We start from the raw sequence: 15,431 nt of genomic DNA on the forward strand, positions 1-15,431 counted from the left end.
CCCTAGTGGGCATTTTGTATCACGTAAGAAAAATTTATTACGAGTCAAAAGTCTCCCTCGAAGACCAAGTCGGCCGAGTCAAAAGAGTCAAAAGTCTCCCTCCAAGACCAAGGCAGCCTGCAAGAAGATAATTCAGCCTACAAGGATGAAGTCGACCTCATTAGGGTTGTTCGAGCTCCATGAAAGCCTATATATAAGAGGCACTCAACCTCGTATGAAAGATCATCCATCCAAGTTTGTTGAAGCACACAATAAGGATAAAGAAGCTAGTGAAGAAGAGGAGAATACGAGAAGAATGATCATAGTCCTTGAACTCTGCTTTTGGGCCACTTTTGTCTCACACATGCGAATAAACTAGGGCACACATTGCAGCCACAAGACCGAAATTTCAGTCATCCTAAGGAGCCGAATTTTGATGTCAAGAAGGATCAAATCTTAAGGCTGAATATCCAAGGAAAGAAGATCAAGCCAAGCAAAGAAAGGAGAAGATGGAAATCAATCCCTTTCTCCCACAGATGCGAAAATTGCAGCTGTTGCAGGAGGGCCGAGAAAAAAGTGCAGACCTGAAGCAGAAATCAAAAAATTCTGAAGTGAAGGCCTAAATCTGAAAATTTGAATTGATTGACTAGCGTTGACTTTGTGGAAGAGAAGCTCATCTACAGAAGGTTGACTTGGTCTTGGAGGGGTCTTTGTCTTGGGTCTAAAGTCTTCAAATTCGCCATTTGAAAGATTCTATAAGAAGAGAAGAATTCTTGTGTGTTTTCCTCTTTAGGAGAGGTTTTTCCCTGGCTAGCAGCCTATATCTTGTGTCCTCTTGTTCTATTGATCTTCATAGTTTGGTAGCTGTTTGATGATAGGAACACTATAATAATCAAGTAAAGAAGAAGCTAATTACAAGTACATCAAGTTGAAGTAAAGAACATCACAAGCAGTTATCAAAGTAAAGAGAAATCGCCCTAATCTAGCTGCCCTAGATTTCTCAACGAAAACATGCTTTGTGGACAGTGTCAACATAACAGAAAGATGTTAGTAAATTCCACAAGCTACGTTTCAATACACATCTATTAGCATGCAGTCCAATTAAAATGTCCAACTAAAATCTCTCAATCCTTGCAAGCTGTATTTAGAAGAAATGCAACACATGTAATAATGGATTTCATAATGTACTTCTAACAAGAGATATTAATGCAGCATAAAGCATCTCCAAGCTGAAGTAAAAAATCCGAATTGAAAGAAAGTGGGTAGACCATAGAAGAGATGGATTTCATAACTATTAGTGATTCCAATTGTGACCATATCCTACACATCACGTTATATTTCCATGTAGAGAAATATGAACACAATCTCTTGATTTGCAAGGCAGAGAAGGTCAACTAAGAACAATTTGCTGAGAATCACACAACACATTGTCTCGAACCAATGCATCACTTTCTGTTTGTAATACAATTCACTTGTGGGTATGCAATGGATTTGTATCTTAAATGATAGAAATCACCTCTCAATATTCTATATTCAAGCAAACTGTCACAACTCTAGGAATTAATGACAATAATTAGATAATCACTTGACTCAGGATTGTGAAAGGAGTGTGGCTTCAAGGCCCAACTGAGCACACTCTTCAAGTACATAGCACACCATAATACATCTCTTCAACATTGGCAGTACCCTGCTGCTAGATTACCTGTTTTGCCATCGTGACCGTGTTAACAAACATTGGCTGTGTAATGGCCATTCAAACCCTAGGGTAATGTCTTAGCAGTACTATATAGTACAATTAACATCAATGAAGTCAAAGCTAATAAGAAAAAAGGTTTCAATTTCAAACACTGTAGTGCAATCGTATGTTGCAGTGAGCTACAATCTGATCAGTGAAGTCAAAGCTAATAAAAGCAACAGTTTCAAACAATCACTGTTGCATGATGACAATATTCATACATTTAAACCTCTGTTTGCCATGCTCCTGTCCACCTGGATGGCTGATCTATCCATTGATGAGAGTACTCTAGGCATTGACATCCCTCCAGATAAAACAATCTCTGCACATGAACATGGATATCCACAAGTACTTCAGGCAATTTTGTGAAAGTGAAATTCATTGCTTGCTTAGATTCAAATCATGCTAAACAGAAATCCACTTTACTAATAGCCTACAAAAATATCACACAATAGGAGAATATCATAGAAGGGAACTGAACTACAACCAACCCAGTGAGCAAAAGCAGTGATAATACACAGAAACTAGAGAGGAAACAATCTATCAAGACTTGTCTAGAAGAACCAATATGGTTCCCATATTATCAGAACATGGAAACAAACCCATCAAAATGAGATATTGGACAAGTTAAAATAAAATATTGCTAGCTTGTTATGATACGTTGCCAAAACAGATGCCTTAATGAACATATTCATTAATATAGAAAGTATTTATGAAAATCTACACGCAACTTAAAACTATTTATATGCTCTCAGAAATATGAAACTACCAAATTACTAGTTATAGCAGCTTACAATCTTTCCTATAAATCTCATACCCTTGGGATGGTCCCAAGCCCAACACGTCTCACAGAGTTCAATGACTTTGCAATCAAAGATAGCAAGGACCGCTAAATTCTCTTGGGAGCTCATATAGAAATTTTTCACTAGTCTGAGATGTTCTATGGTACCAAAATCGTATGGCCCTGTATCATTTCAGGAAGAAATAGGTCTGAAACAGTTCTAGGCAAAAAACTGCATACAAATTGGACATTTTGCATTTTCCGCCCATAAGAAATGGTTGCCAAATCTGTTTATCTTATAAATAGGCCTCTACACTATCAATAGAGAAACATGCAAGAAAAACAAAAGAAATTTTACTTACTCTTTATTTTATAAATAGGCCTCTACAGTCGATTTACTCATCATTCATTTCACAGTAGAGAAGAGAAACTCGGGAAAGGAAGTTGGAGTGCAGAGTTAGGGTTGCCTGTGAAGAATTATATAACAGCAGCAACAAAAAAGCATATTTGAGGGGCAGCAACAAGAAAGCGTCTTGAGGAGGTGACAACAACAATAAGGCATTTTAAGGAAGAGGCAGAAACATGAAACTGTGAAATATAAGACTTGGGGTCACAGGAGATTATTAGTATTAGTATTTTTTCCACCCTGTCCTTGATCATCATGGCAAAAAGCTCAAGGACCCATATTCATAAACCATCCCAAAACAGTCCCCCCAAGATCCCAGAAGAATCCCTGCCAAAATACTTTTTGAAATCCAAAAGGGCCTTAGAAGCTAAGTAGTGGGCTACCATGCAATTTATTCATTCATATGATTGGACTAGGTGGCTTTACTGTAACAAGGGCATGGGTTTAACAGTTTTGTAAAATTTGCAAATCAAAGTCAGTGGCAGGAATGATGTGGCACTATGTGGGTTGGATGTTGTTGAATTTTTGTAGCTATGGTCGGTACTCATAATTAATATTTGAGTCTTTGATATATTTGTAAAGCATGTTCTTCATGCTTATCTCAAAAGAAATATTCTCTGCAAAAGAGAAAAGTTCGAATTTTGAAAATTAAATTGTAACGAACAAAATATATAAATAATATAAATATAATGTAAATGATAATAATCATAAATAATAATTAGTTAAGTAGTAATTAGGTTGAAGAGGCATGTCTAAATGAGACATGACTCTTCATGAAGAGACACTTGCTTGATATATAAGCAAGCCTCTCATTCTCATTGTAAATCATTCATCATTCATTATCATTCTTATTCATTTTATTTAATATAATATTTATATCCTAAATGGATATCTTGACATTCCAAGTCTTTTGGAGTAATTAATTTATAGAAAGAACTTTGTTCGCTTCATTCGGTATCAAAGCAGTTCGGTCCTCTAGGTTGTTTAACCGGTGCACAAAACTCGTTCTCCTATCCAAGTCTTTGACTATCGAAATTCGTCAACCTTGTTGTCGTACAATTGAAGCATTTTGCTCAGAATTTGGGAGTTTCTCCTTTTCTCCATTTTTTATGGCTTTATATTATTTATATATTTTATTCGTTACATAAATTTATTGGTTCCAAATTAGCCATGTCGGCCCTCCTCCTAAGCAAGTCAGCCCAAGTGTAGAGGCACCTATTCGGAGAGCATAACTACTATATATATGTGCCAATTCGACCTCCTCATCAAGCAAGAAATTCAGTTTTCTGAGGCAAGTAATTTCAGTCTATCTGAGGTAGCGAAGATGTTAAGGTATGTTCTATGCTTATAACAATTTACTTATCTTTCTTATTATTATCCACAGATTAGCAATCACATGTACATAAAGTAAAGTGCAGATAGAACATTAAACGATCGACAGAAAACAAGCCAAGACAAGAGACACAAGATGTGGCGGCTAGCCAGGGACAAACCCCAATGTGGGGAAACCCTTTGATCAAATCTTCCTTTATCTTCAATAATCTAGCAGAGAGAAATAGTACATAAATTTGATTTACATCAGCAACAGCAAACCCTAGATCAGCGAAACTAGGGCAAACAATATCTTGCAAACCGACCGTCGGATCGACTTGATTCCACCACCATGCGGCCTTCAGAGGAGATCCAGATGGGACCTACAGCACAGTTTTGAGGAGGGAGTCTTCTGGTCAACGCTGGTCAAACTTTGGTTCTGTAGTTGCAGCCCTAAATTCTGCACCTTCCTTCCATGTGTGAGAGAGTCTTTTCTGCGCAGTAGAGAAGAGCCTCTTTTCTGCGCAGGAGAGAGAGAGAGATGTGATGAGATGAGTGAGAGAAAATGAGGAAAGGTCCTCCTGTATTTATACACAACTGTTGATGTTTGAATAGATGCGACTGTTGGGCTTCTGAGCCTACATGAGTTGTAGGTCGACTTGATAATTATTCCATAATCAAAATAAATTCATATCTCCATAAATACTTATCGGAATCGGATGATCTTTAGATCAATCCTACACCTCTCGACGAGAGGAATCTAATAAAAATATTATCAGCCATGAATAAGATGACCCACATGGAGTTTGGCCCTAGTTGCCAATTTTAACACTCCCTCTCAACTAGGGAGAACTCCATCTGCAATCTGTCTGTCGGTCGCTACTATTCATCCATCAAATGCACTGCCCTATACAGCTTGACCCCTGCTCTGCTCTGCTCTATCCTGCCTGCTCTGCTCTATTCTGCCTGCTCTACTCTGTTTTGTTCTGCCTTGTTTTGATCTGCTCTGCTCTGCTCTGCTTTGTCCGAATTATGAAGAGGAAGAAATGATCAAGGATGTATCATACTGACTCAAAGTCAGTCTCAAAGTATGTACCACTGGTCCCGGACCAGTCTCAACCGACCCGAAGCTAGCGTCATAGTGGGTACAACTCCTACCACTAGTCCCAGACCAGTATCATCCTCTACTGACTCAAAGTTAGTCTTAGAGTGCGTACCACTAGTCCCAAACCAGTCTCAACCGACCCGAAGTCAGCGTCATAGTATGTACCACTCCTACCACTGGTCCCACACCAGGTCTCCATTGACCCGAAGTCAGTCTCAGAGTATGTACCACTGGTCCCAGACCAGTCTCAACCGACCCGAAGTCAGCGTCATAGTGGGTACAACTCCTACCACTGGTCCCAGACCAGTATCATTGATCCCAGATCAATGAAGGTCATCCTAGCATAGGGAGTACGGTAGATACAGCGATGCGTCCATCAGTACTACTATGGTCCCTATCCTCATTTCCCTGCTCATTGATCAGATGAGAGGTACTTCCCATGAGTCCCAAACTGCATGGGTAGGATGCCTTGACAGGAGAACTTAATCAATCATGTCCTCATAGGAGAACTAATCATCCTGCTACATAAACGCCATGGAGAACACATCATCCAGGCCTCACAGGAGAACTAATCATCCTGCTACATAGTTGTCATGGAGAACACATCATCCAGACCTCACAGGAGAACCAATCATCCTGCTACATAGTTGTCATGGAGAACACATCATCCAGACCTCACAGGAGAACCAATCATCCTGCTACATAGTCACCACAGGGTGTACATGTATACCACCAGGGGATGGTGAATCACCCTGTGGTCATATGTCGCTCCAAGAAGTACCCCGCACCCCCCCGAAGCTCCCAGAGCTCAATGCATCATACAAGTCCCTCATCAGAGAGTCTTTGAAGAACACCAAGTTGTTCTTGGAAAGTCAAGAATTTGACTTTCCCTAGGGGCTTTGTTAGAATGTCGGCAACCTGTTCATCTGTACCGATATGTTGGAGCCTTATAGTTCCCCGCTGCACCATATCTCGAATATAGTGGTACCTGATATCGATATGCTGGGAGCGATCATGAAATACGGGATTCTCTGACAAACAAATCCTACTCTAGTTGTCACATAGGATCCGGTGGTATCCAATGTAAATCCAAACAGCTCAATGAAGAGCTTTTGCAACCAGACTACCTCACAAGAGGCCATACTAGCAGCAATATACTCTGCTTCGGCGGTGCTCAAAGCCACCGACTTCTGCTTCCTGCTCATCCAGGATATCGAAGCAGATCCCAAGGAGAAACAGCACCCAGAAGTGCTCTTATGGTCCTCCACATTACCTGCCCAATCAACATCAGTGTATCCAAGTAATCTCACATCTTCGGCAGTGTATCTTAACCCATAAGTAATTGTGCCACGAAGATATCTTAACAGATTCTTGGCACCAATCCAATGTATGTGATGAGGTTCAACCATATGTTGACTCAACATGTTGACTGCGAAGCATATATCTGGACGAGAGTTCACTGAGAACAGTAATGCTCTGACGAGTAGACGATACTCGATGGCATTTCGTAAAACAAGTCCAGCAGCGCTACCGCTTAGCTTCTTAAAGTCAAGCTCCATCGAGGTAGTAACAGGCTTGCAGTCAACCATACCGAATCTTTCCAATATCTTCACCACCTATTTTCCTTGAGATAGGAAAATTTCCCCTGGCTTCTGCCACACTTCAAGTCCTAGGAAATAGTGCATTAGTCCTGGGTCCTTCATTTCAAATTCAGAAGCCAACTCCCTCTTACATTTGTGAATAAAAGGGTTTGCGCCTATTAGCAAGAAGTCATCCACATACAGCACCAGTATGAGAGGTTTGTCATTTTCAACCTTAACGTAAAGGTTAGGATCGGCTTCACTCCTAGTGAATCCCAGCTTCATCAAGTAGCTATCGATCCTCTCATACCATGCTCAAGGTGCTTGCTTCAGCCCATAGAGAGCTTTCTTCAACCTACACACATGAGATTTTTGATCATAAATCTCAAATCCTTTGGGTTGCTCCACATAGACCTCTTCTTTGATCGAACCATGCAATAACGCGATCTTAACATCCATTTGATGTAGGTTCCTTCATTTCAAATTCAGAAGCCAACTCCCTCTTACATTTGTGAATAAAAGGGTTTGCGCCTATTAGCAAGAAGTCATCCACATACAGCACCAATATGAGAGGTTTGTCATTTTCAACCTTAACGTAAAGGTTAGGATCGGCTTCACTCCTAGTGAATCCCAGCTTCATCAAGTAGCTATCGATCCTCTCATACCATGCTCAAGGTGCTTGCTTCAGCCCATCGAGAGCTTTCTTCAACCTGCACACATGAGATTTTTTATCATAAATCTCAAATCCTTCGGGTTGCTCCACGTAGACCTCTTCTTTGATCGAACCATGCAAGAACGCGATCTTGACATCCATCTGATGTAGGTTCCATCCTTGTGAAGCTGCAAGAGCTATGATCGAGCGGATGGTCATATATCTGGCAACAAGTGCAAATATCTCATCATAGTCTATAACTTCCTTCTAGGAGAAACCACGAGCAACAAAACGAGCCTTATACTTTTCCTTACTTCCATCTGTTGCATGCTTTATCTTGTAAAGCCATTTAGAAGTGACAATTGTCTTGTCCTAGGGTCTGGGAACTACTTTCTAGACATCATTCTTCATAATAGACTCATATTCTTCAGTCATAGCATCCTTCCATACTTGATGCTTGACGGCATCTGAGAATGATGAAGGCTCATTTTGTATGATCGTGCTCATGATGGTTAGGTATCCCAGATACCTGTTAGGTTTCTTACTTTCACGGAAGGTTCCTCGAGGTGCAGCATGTCCTTTAGCATCATCAAGTAGCCCCCTAAGCCAAGAGGGCCTCTTCCTAGAAGAGGAAGGCTCAGGTGGATAAATAGGATCCATGGGTTCCTCCACATCAAGCATTGTTACATCATCTGCCCATAGAAACTTCGGAAGTCTTTGATCATGGAGCATGGCACAGACATCTTCCATAATCGTACGGTTCTTCCTTTCTGCCACACCATTCTACTTAGGAGTATATGGTGTAGTAGTCTCCCTCTTAGTGCCAGCCTCAGATATGCCTGAGTGAACCAACTGTAATATATCGGAGGTCTTGCTTTGGCTTGAGGGGAATGGTCCCTTTTTGAGCTTTCCTTCAGCACATCCCGGACATACACCTTCTTTCTCTACTTGGAATTTGGGCCTCCCTATTACCATTTGTCTTACATCGGGTAGAGCTTTGTAATGAAGGTGGGCAAACCTCCGATGCCAAAGTTCGAACTCAAGAGATGTGTCACAAGACATGACACCCAACGGACTTCCACCGACCTGATATAATGAATCAACTCGAAACCCAAGAGTGAAGGCATCTTTAACATTATTTTTCCATATACCTAACTTGCCATCGCTGAAGGTTACCTTGTAGCCTTTGTCTTCCATTGCCGAGATGGACACCAGGTTCTTTTTGAGGTCAAGTACATATAATACATCCTGTAGGTGGATTGTATTACCTTGATTCAATTTGAGAGAGACATTGCCTACACCTTTCACGGGATATTTCATATTATCTCCAAGGACAATTTCCAAGTTAGTTTCTTTCTCTATCAGATTATGGAGAACTTCTTTGTAACCAGTGAAGTGCCTTGAGGCATCACTATCAATAAGCCAAATTCCCATTGAGTCCGAAGGAGCAGAGGTAGATAGAGAAGCTGGTAGATAATATTCATCCTATTTATTTTCAACAATGTTGGATTCATACCCGGAATTTCTAGCTTTCTTGAATGATTGTCCTCTTCCTTGACTTCCAACACTCCTTTTACCTCTGCTATTAGATTTGTCATTCCTTTGATAGTCATGAGAGGGATTTTGATCATCGTCCCGGTGTGAGTCCTTTCTATCAAGGCACTCCCTCAAATAGTGACCTGCTTTATCACAAATGTAACATCGTCCTTTTCTTCCACCCTTAGGTCCAACCTTTCTTCTTTATTTAGTCCCGGAATTATTTCTTTTCTTAGCATGAGAAGAAAAGGCAGCAGAAGGACCTTTAGGTATGGGCATTTCTTGCTCTTCTACCCTTGTTTCTTCTTGAATGCATCTAGCCATTAATTCCTCGAAATCAGGAATTACATTTTTGTTCAGAAGAGTAGTCTTGAACATGTACCATTCGGATGGTAATCCTCCAAGAGTCGTGAGTGCCATTTCCCTATCAGTAATAGCCTCCCCAATAGATAGGAGATCGTTCCTGATTTCGGTGATCCTTAAGAAGTATGCTTGCATACTCTCATCTTTACCCTTCTTAATTTCCTTTAGCTTATTTCTAAGAAACAAAACTTGATTTGCATCATTAACTTTAAATAAACTCACCAGTCTATCGTAGATTTCCTTGGAGGTGTTCAGGTCGGAGATGTAGGCCACCAAGTGCTTGTCGATAGAGTCCCGGATGATCTTCTTTGTTTTGACTTCTCCGGTTTTCCATTTGTTCCTGGCAGCAGCGGATGCATTTGATGGAGGTTCAACAATATTGCCTCTCACATGGTTCAATACTCCTTGATCTTCTGAGGTTAGATCGATAGACATCTTCCATACGTGATAGTCAGCTTTCTCACGGAGCTTGTCCTCGGCAGGAAAGAGTGATGAGGACCCCATAGTTCTTTTAGGATAGCCTTGCCAATCTTCTCTTCAGTGATTGCTCTTGCTCGGGCTTTGTGTTCACCTCAACTCCGATACCATGTTAAGTTATGGTATGTTCTATGCTTATAACAATTTACTTATCTTTCTTATTATTATCCACAAATTAGCAATCACATGTACATGAAGTAAAGTGCAGATAGAACATTAAACGATCGACAGAAAACAAGCCAAGACAAGAGACAGAAAATGTTGCCACTAGCCACGAACAAACCCCAATGTGGGGAAACCCTTTGATCAAATCTTCCTTTATCTTCAATAATCCAGCAGAGAGAAATAGTACATAAATCTGATTTACATCAGCAGCAGCAAACCCTAGATCAACCAAACTAGGGCAAACAATATTTTGCAAACCGACCGTTGAATCCACTTGATTCCACCACCAAAAAATGCAGCCTTCAGAGGAGATCCAGATGGACCTACAGCGCAGTTCTGAGGAGGGAGTCTTTTGGTCAACGCTGGTCAAACTTTAGTTCTGCAATTGCAGCCCTAAATTTTGCACCTTCCTTCCACGTGTGAGAGAGTCTCTTTTCTGCGCAGTAGAGAAGAGCCTCTTTTCTGCGCAGGAGAGAGAGAGATGTGATGAGATGAGTGAGAGAAAATGAGGAAAAGTCTTCTTGTATTTATACACAACTGTTGATGTTTGAATAGATGCGACTGTTGGGCTTCTAAGCCTACATGAGTTGTAGGTCGGTTTGATAATTATTCCATAATCAAAATAAATTCATATCTCCATAAATACTTATCGGAATCAGATGATCTTTAGATCAATCCTACACCTCTCGACGAGAGGAATCTAATAAAAATATTATCAGCCATGAATAAGATCACCCACATGGAGTTTGGCCCTAGTTACCAATTTTAACAGAAGAAGTATATCTGAGGTCAGCAAAGAGACAAGTCTGAGGCCAGCGAAGAAGCCATTCTAAGGCAGACCATTCTGAGGCACACCGAAATTATCTTTGTAACAGAACAAAATTCTGAGGCACCATAAGGCCAAACATCTGAGATGAGCTTGAGTTGCAGGACCGAATCTCTGAAGGAAGGTGCAGGGCCGAACTTCTGAGGCAAGGCAGCAGACTGAATTCTTGAGACGGCACAGACCGAGCCTCTGAGGAAAGGCAGCAGATCAGCTCAGTCAAAGAGTGTTGGGCAGACTTGTAACTTGACTAAGAGGCAGTGGACCAGGTTTGACCATGTTTATTCTGTTGGTCAGTTTGACCTTGTAAATGACTACGAATGCCTAGGTGTGTCTCTTGTTGAAGTGAACAATTTATCTAAGGAAAAAGTTGCTGTTTTTTCCCCCCATGTGGGTTCTCCCAGGGTAAATACTTGTGTTCTTGTGTGGCTGTCTCTTTATGATCCTTATGGCACTTTTTTTTTTGTTTTACTGTTGATTTCCTCTGTGTTATTGCTTTATGATGGAAAAAATCACAAGAACAAGATTAACCTAATGGAAATCATAAGTAATTATCAGTTTAGAGGATACCCCAAAAATCAACATGGTTTCAGAGTTATGGTATAAGAGCAGCCTTGAAGAAGCCATCATCATTATTATTCTCTAAGGCTTGATTCTGTTACAAGCTCTAGAAGCAGAAGTAAATTCCAAGTCAATCATGAGGCCGAAAGTCTGAGTCCTAGTTTGAACTATATACCAGAAATATTATTGATCAATCCAAAACCCTATGTCTCAGTCTTACAAGAAGGCCGAAAAGGATACCTCAACCTGACAGTCTGAAAAGCCTCAGGGCAAATGATAGTAGGCTGAGTGACTTCACAAGTAACCTGAAATATCACAGTAAGCCTACAATTTGCTTTGGTGTGAAATCTTTCATATGGCAGAATCATTGGAAGAAGAAATCTTGAGCATAATCTTATGATATCTTTGTTTTGACATGATCATAGGCATCTATAACTAAGGTCGAGAGTCTCAGTGGACAAAGCAGCCATATCAACTTTCAGGTCAGCACACTCTGAAAGAACCCTCAGATCTCTATGATAAATGAGCATGCCATCAGCCAAATCTCAGACAGTACAAACATGAAGCCGAGATTCTTAAGCGCTGAAGTTTATTTGATCAGAAGGGCTCAGTCCAAAGTCCGAGAATCCTCAGAAAATTCAGAAGAATCTCAGTTTAGGCCGAAGCCCTAATTCTTATGCTAAAAGACCAAAAATAAATCTCTGGTCGTGAAGGAGTCTGAATCTCAGAAAATTCAAAGGTGAAGGATCTGTTGCAGCCTCTTTTGGACAACTCTTAGAGTTATATTCTGTAAAGATACCTCGTGGAAAGATGTGCTTCTTACTTACAGGAAGTTTGGCATTACATTCGAATAGTTTGAAGGTTGAGATATAAGTCTTCAATGTGACCAAAAAGTAATAGATACGAAAGCCAGCAAGCTGAAGCAATAAGAATTGTACTCCTACTTCAAAGTATTTGAACCATTCCACAATAAAATCCTTGAACGAACTCTTGATAAAGAACAATTTGTTGATTACAATGATTGTTGAAAAGGCTGAGCTGAACACCCTTAGTTCTAGTTCAATGATCGAAAAATCCAATGTTCCACCGAGTTTCTGGGACGGGGAAATGCGGGAGCGGGGATACGCACAAGGGGAGCGTATATAAGCAATGGTGCAACCCCAAAATTTAGGGAATTTTCGGGGAAACGGGGGGACATCATAGTCATAAAAATTATAAAATTATAAATTATTAAAAATTTAATATATAAAAATAAAAATAAAATAAAATCCCAAAAAAATGTCAATAACTAAATAGAAAATCTTAATAATTATGAAATGTACATCTAAAGACTAAATGTGATCATCATTACTTATTAGACTATTATCATTTATGAATTATCATTTGACATTTCTGCATTCTAAATCTAAAAGTAAATTACTAAATTGAATCCATCTTTTTACATTATGCAATGTTCCTTCTAAATTCATCATTTGGCATGATGCAAGGTACATCTAAATAAAATTAATAAATTCATCATTTTACAATTGAAATTATGCAATGCGCATCAAATTTTCAAAAATGATAAAAAGTAAATTCATCATATGACAATGACATTGACATTATGTTGAAGTCTAAAATAGTCATAGAATACTAAACTAAAAGTAAACATAGAAAGCACTAAGCAGTGAAATGCTAGTAAATTTCTCAAAAAGTACTAAATAATATTAATAAATACTAAGTCTTAAGTTTTAATATACTTTAAAAGTTTTTTATATTTGTTATTGTTTTTATTTTATTTTTTAAGTTTTAAATTTTAATATAATTTAGTTTTTTTTTTTTAATTAAGTTTTAACAAGTTTTAATATAGTTTCATTTTTTCATTTTTTCATATATTTAAATTTGTATTTCTTTTAATTTTTAATGTTTTATAAAAATTACTAGACAAAAAAATGGGGGGACACATATGCGTCCCCTGACGTCCCCCTTGCATCCCCCCGACATCCCCCCTGCAAAGGAGTCATGTTTTGTCACCAGAAAAACGTCCCCCCCCCCGGAGTTTCCCCGAGTTTCCCCAAAAGTTTCACCGTCCCCGGAGCGGGGGGAAGCGTCAGGGCACATCCCCCACACTGGGGAACGTGTCCCCGTGGAACATTGGAAAAATCTCAAAGGCCATGAAATCTCAAGTTCATAGCGAAGTGTTTGCTGAAGCAACAAAGAAACTGAATGATGGCTTGTGTGATCTTCAATATGGCTAGCAAAGCTAGAAGCCAATGATTTAATGCTTGAAATAAGAGTTATAAGTAAAACTACATTGAATAAGACATGGTACAATGTCAGCTCCATAAGCGTGATAAGCCTTGAAGAAAGTTTTTCTCTCAGATTATATTGGGTAATTGCACAAACATAAGGAATGAACCATGCAAAATTCTTGTACTTGTGCCAAGAGTATTTGACAATCTGAAGTAACATATATATTAAAGTTTTGGAGTCCTATGTATTGCTTTGTATCGTTGAATATGTTCAGAAGGACTCCTGGAAAGATGTATTGCATAAGATATTTTATGGGCATGTAATCTGGAAACTTATTCTTTACACCTCAAGGCAAAATATCACTATCACTAGCACGTTTTTGAAGAAAGAATACGTTGAATATGTAATGAACAAAGTTCATATACGCCGCAGAATACTCAGAAGATCTGAAATATATAAATATCCATGATAGGACAATAATATATTTATATAAGAAATGTCCAGAAGATATGAGATCATGGAATTGTTACAAATGATGGCCCACTTACATAACTAGGTAGGTGCCCCTTCAAGAATGGCCATGTCCTTAGAGACATGCATCCTCCATACTAATCACTAATTAATTATTATTATTATTATTATTATTATTATGATTGTCTTCCTCTTCAAAAAGCTTTGTCCTCAAAGCTTATTGCTGACAAGATGTATCATCTATTTATTTATCTTCTAGTCTATTCACATCTTTCGGAATTTTTTGATTTGTCATCTTCGATGATACAAAATGATAGGATCCTCTGGGTGATAAACAAAATTGTCAAACTAAGAAGGAACCTGACCATCCTAAATTAATCTTCTGTGGAATCTTGCGGTTACTGGATACTTCATGTGAAATTTTATCACAAGACAAAATTGCACTAACATTAGTAGCCTTCAGCAATGTTTTAAAACTCCGACTCCGACTCCAACTCAGCCGAGGGTCGACTCCGACTCCGACTCCGACTCGGTATCGACTCGGCCAGCTCGATTTCAATGACTCGATTGTTGTAAAAAATACATTAAATATTTATTTTTTATAAAAACACATAATTTTAAAGATTTTCATTCATGTTTCCAAACACACAGCATTAGGATATAGATAGAAGACAACATATGATCAAAGTAGGCTCATGAATATATCCATTATATCAAAATGGCACCCAGTGCACTGTCCAATACATACACGATGATGATATAGAGATCAAAACAAAAACACATAACCAAGGAGGCTATAAATGGTTACTAGATGCTTCATGTGAAATTTTATCACAAGACAAAATTGCACTAACATTAGTAGCCTTCGGCAATATTTTAAAACTCCGACTCCGACTGCGACTCGGCCGAGGGCCGACTCCGACTCCGACTCCAACTCGGTATCGACTCGGCCGGCTCGATTTCAATGACTCGATCATTGTAAAAAATAGATTAAATATTTATTTTTTATAAAAACACATAATTTTAAAGATTTTCATTCATGTTTCCAAACACACAGCATTAGAATATAGATACAAGACAACATATGATCAAAGTAGGCTCATGAATATATCCATTACATCAAAATGGCACCCAGTGCACTGTCCAATACATACACGATGATGATATAGAGATCAAAACAAAAACACATAACCAAGGAGGCTATAAATGGTTACTGGATACTTCATGTGAAATTTTATCACAAGACAAAATTGC

The 15,431-nt window shown here is 39.0% G+C and overlaps 1 protein-coding gene across 1 annotated transcript in view; it reads right to left on the reverse strand.

Moving 5' to 3' along the window:
- Positions 1 to 1,347: 1,347 nt before the first annotated feature.
- LOC149260080 (protein LIKE COV 1-like) overlaps positions 1,348 to 15,431 on the reverse strand; it is a 248,890-nt gene continuing 234,806 nt past the window's right edge. The window contains exons 7-8 of the mRNA XM_089419645.1: positions 1,936 to 2,036; positions 1,348 to 1,681 (exon numbers count right to left, since the gene is read on the reverse strand). Coding sequence (XP_089275771.1) covers positions 1,673 to 1,681; positions 1,936 to 2,036 — 110 coding nt within the window. The 3' untranslated portion in view covers positions 1,348 to 1,672. The remainder of the gene's footprint in view (positions 1,682 to 1,935; positions 2,037 to 15,431) is intronic.

This window comes from Pinus tabuliformis, chromosome 6 (assembly GCF_031772625.1).
Source record: "Pinus tabuliformis cultivar Carrire ecotype Pingquan chromosome 6, CPIR1, whole genome shotgun sequence".
NCBI lineage: Eukaryota > Viridiplantae > Streptophyta > Pinopsida > Pinales > Pinaceae > Pinus > Pinus tabuliformis.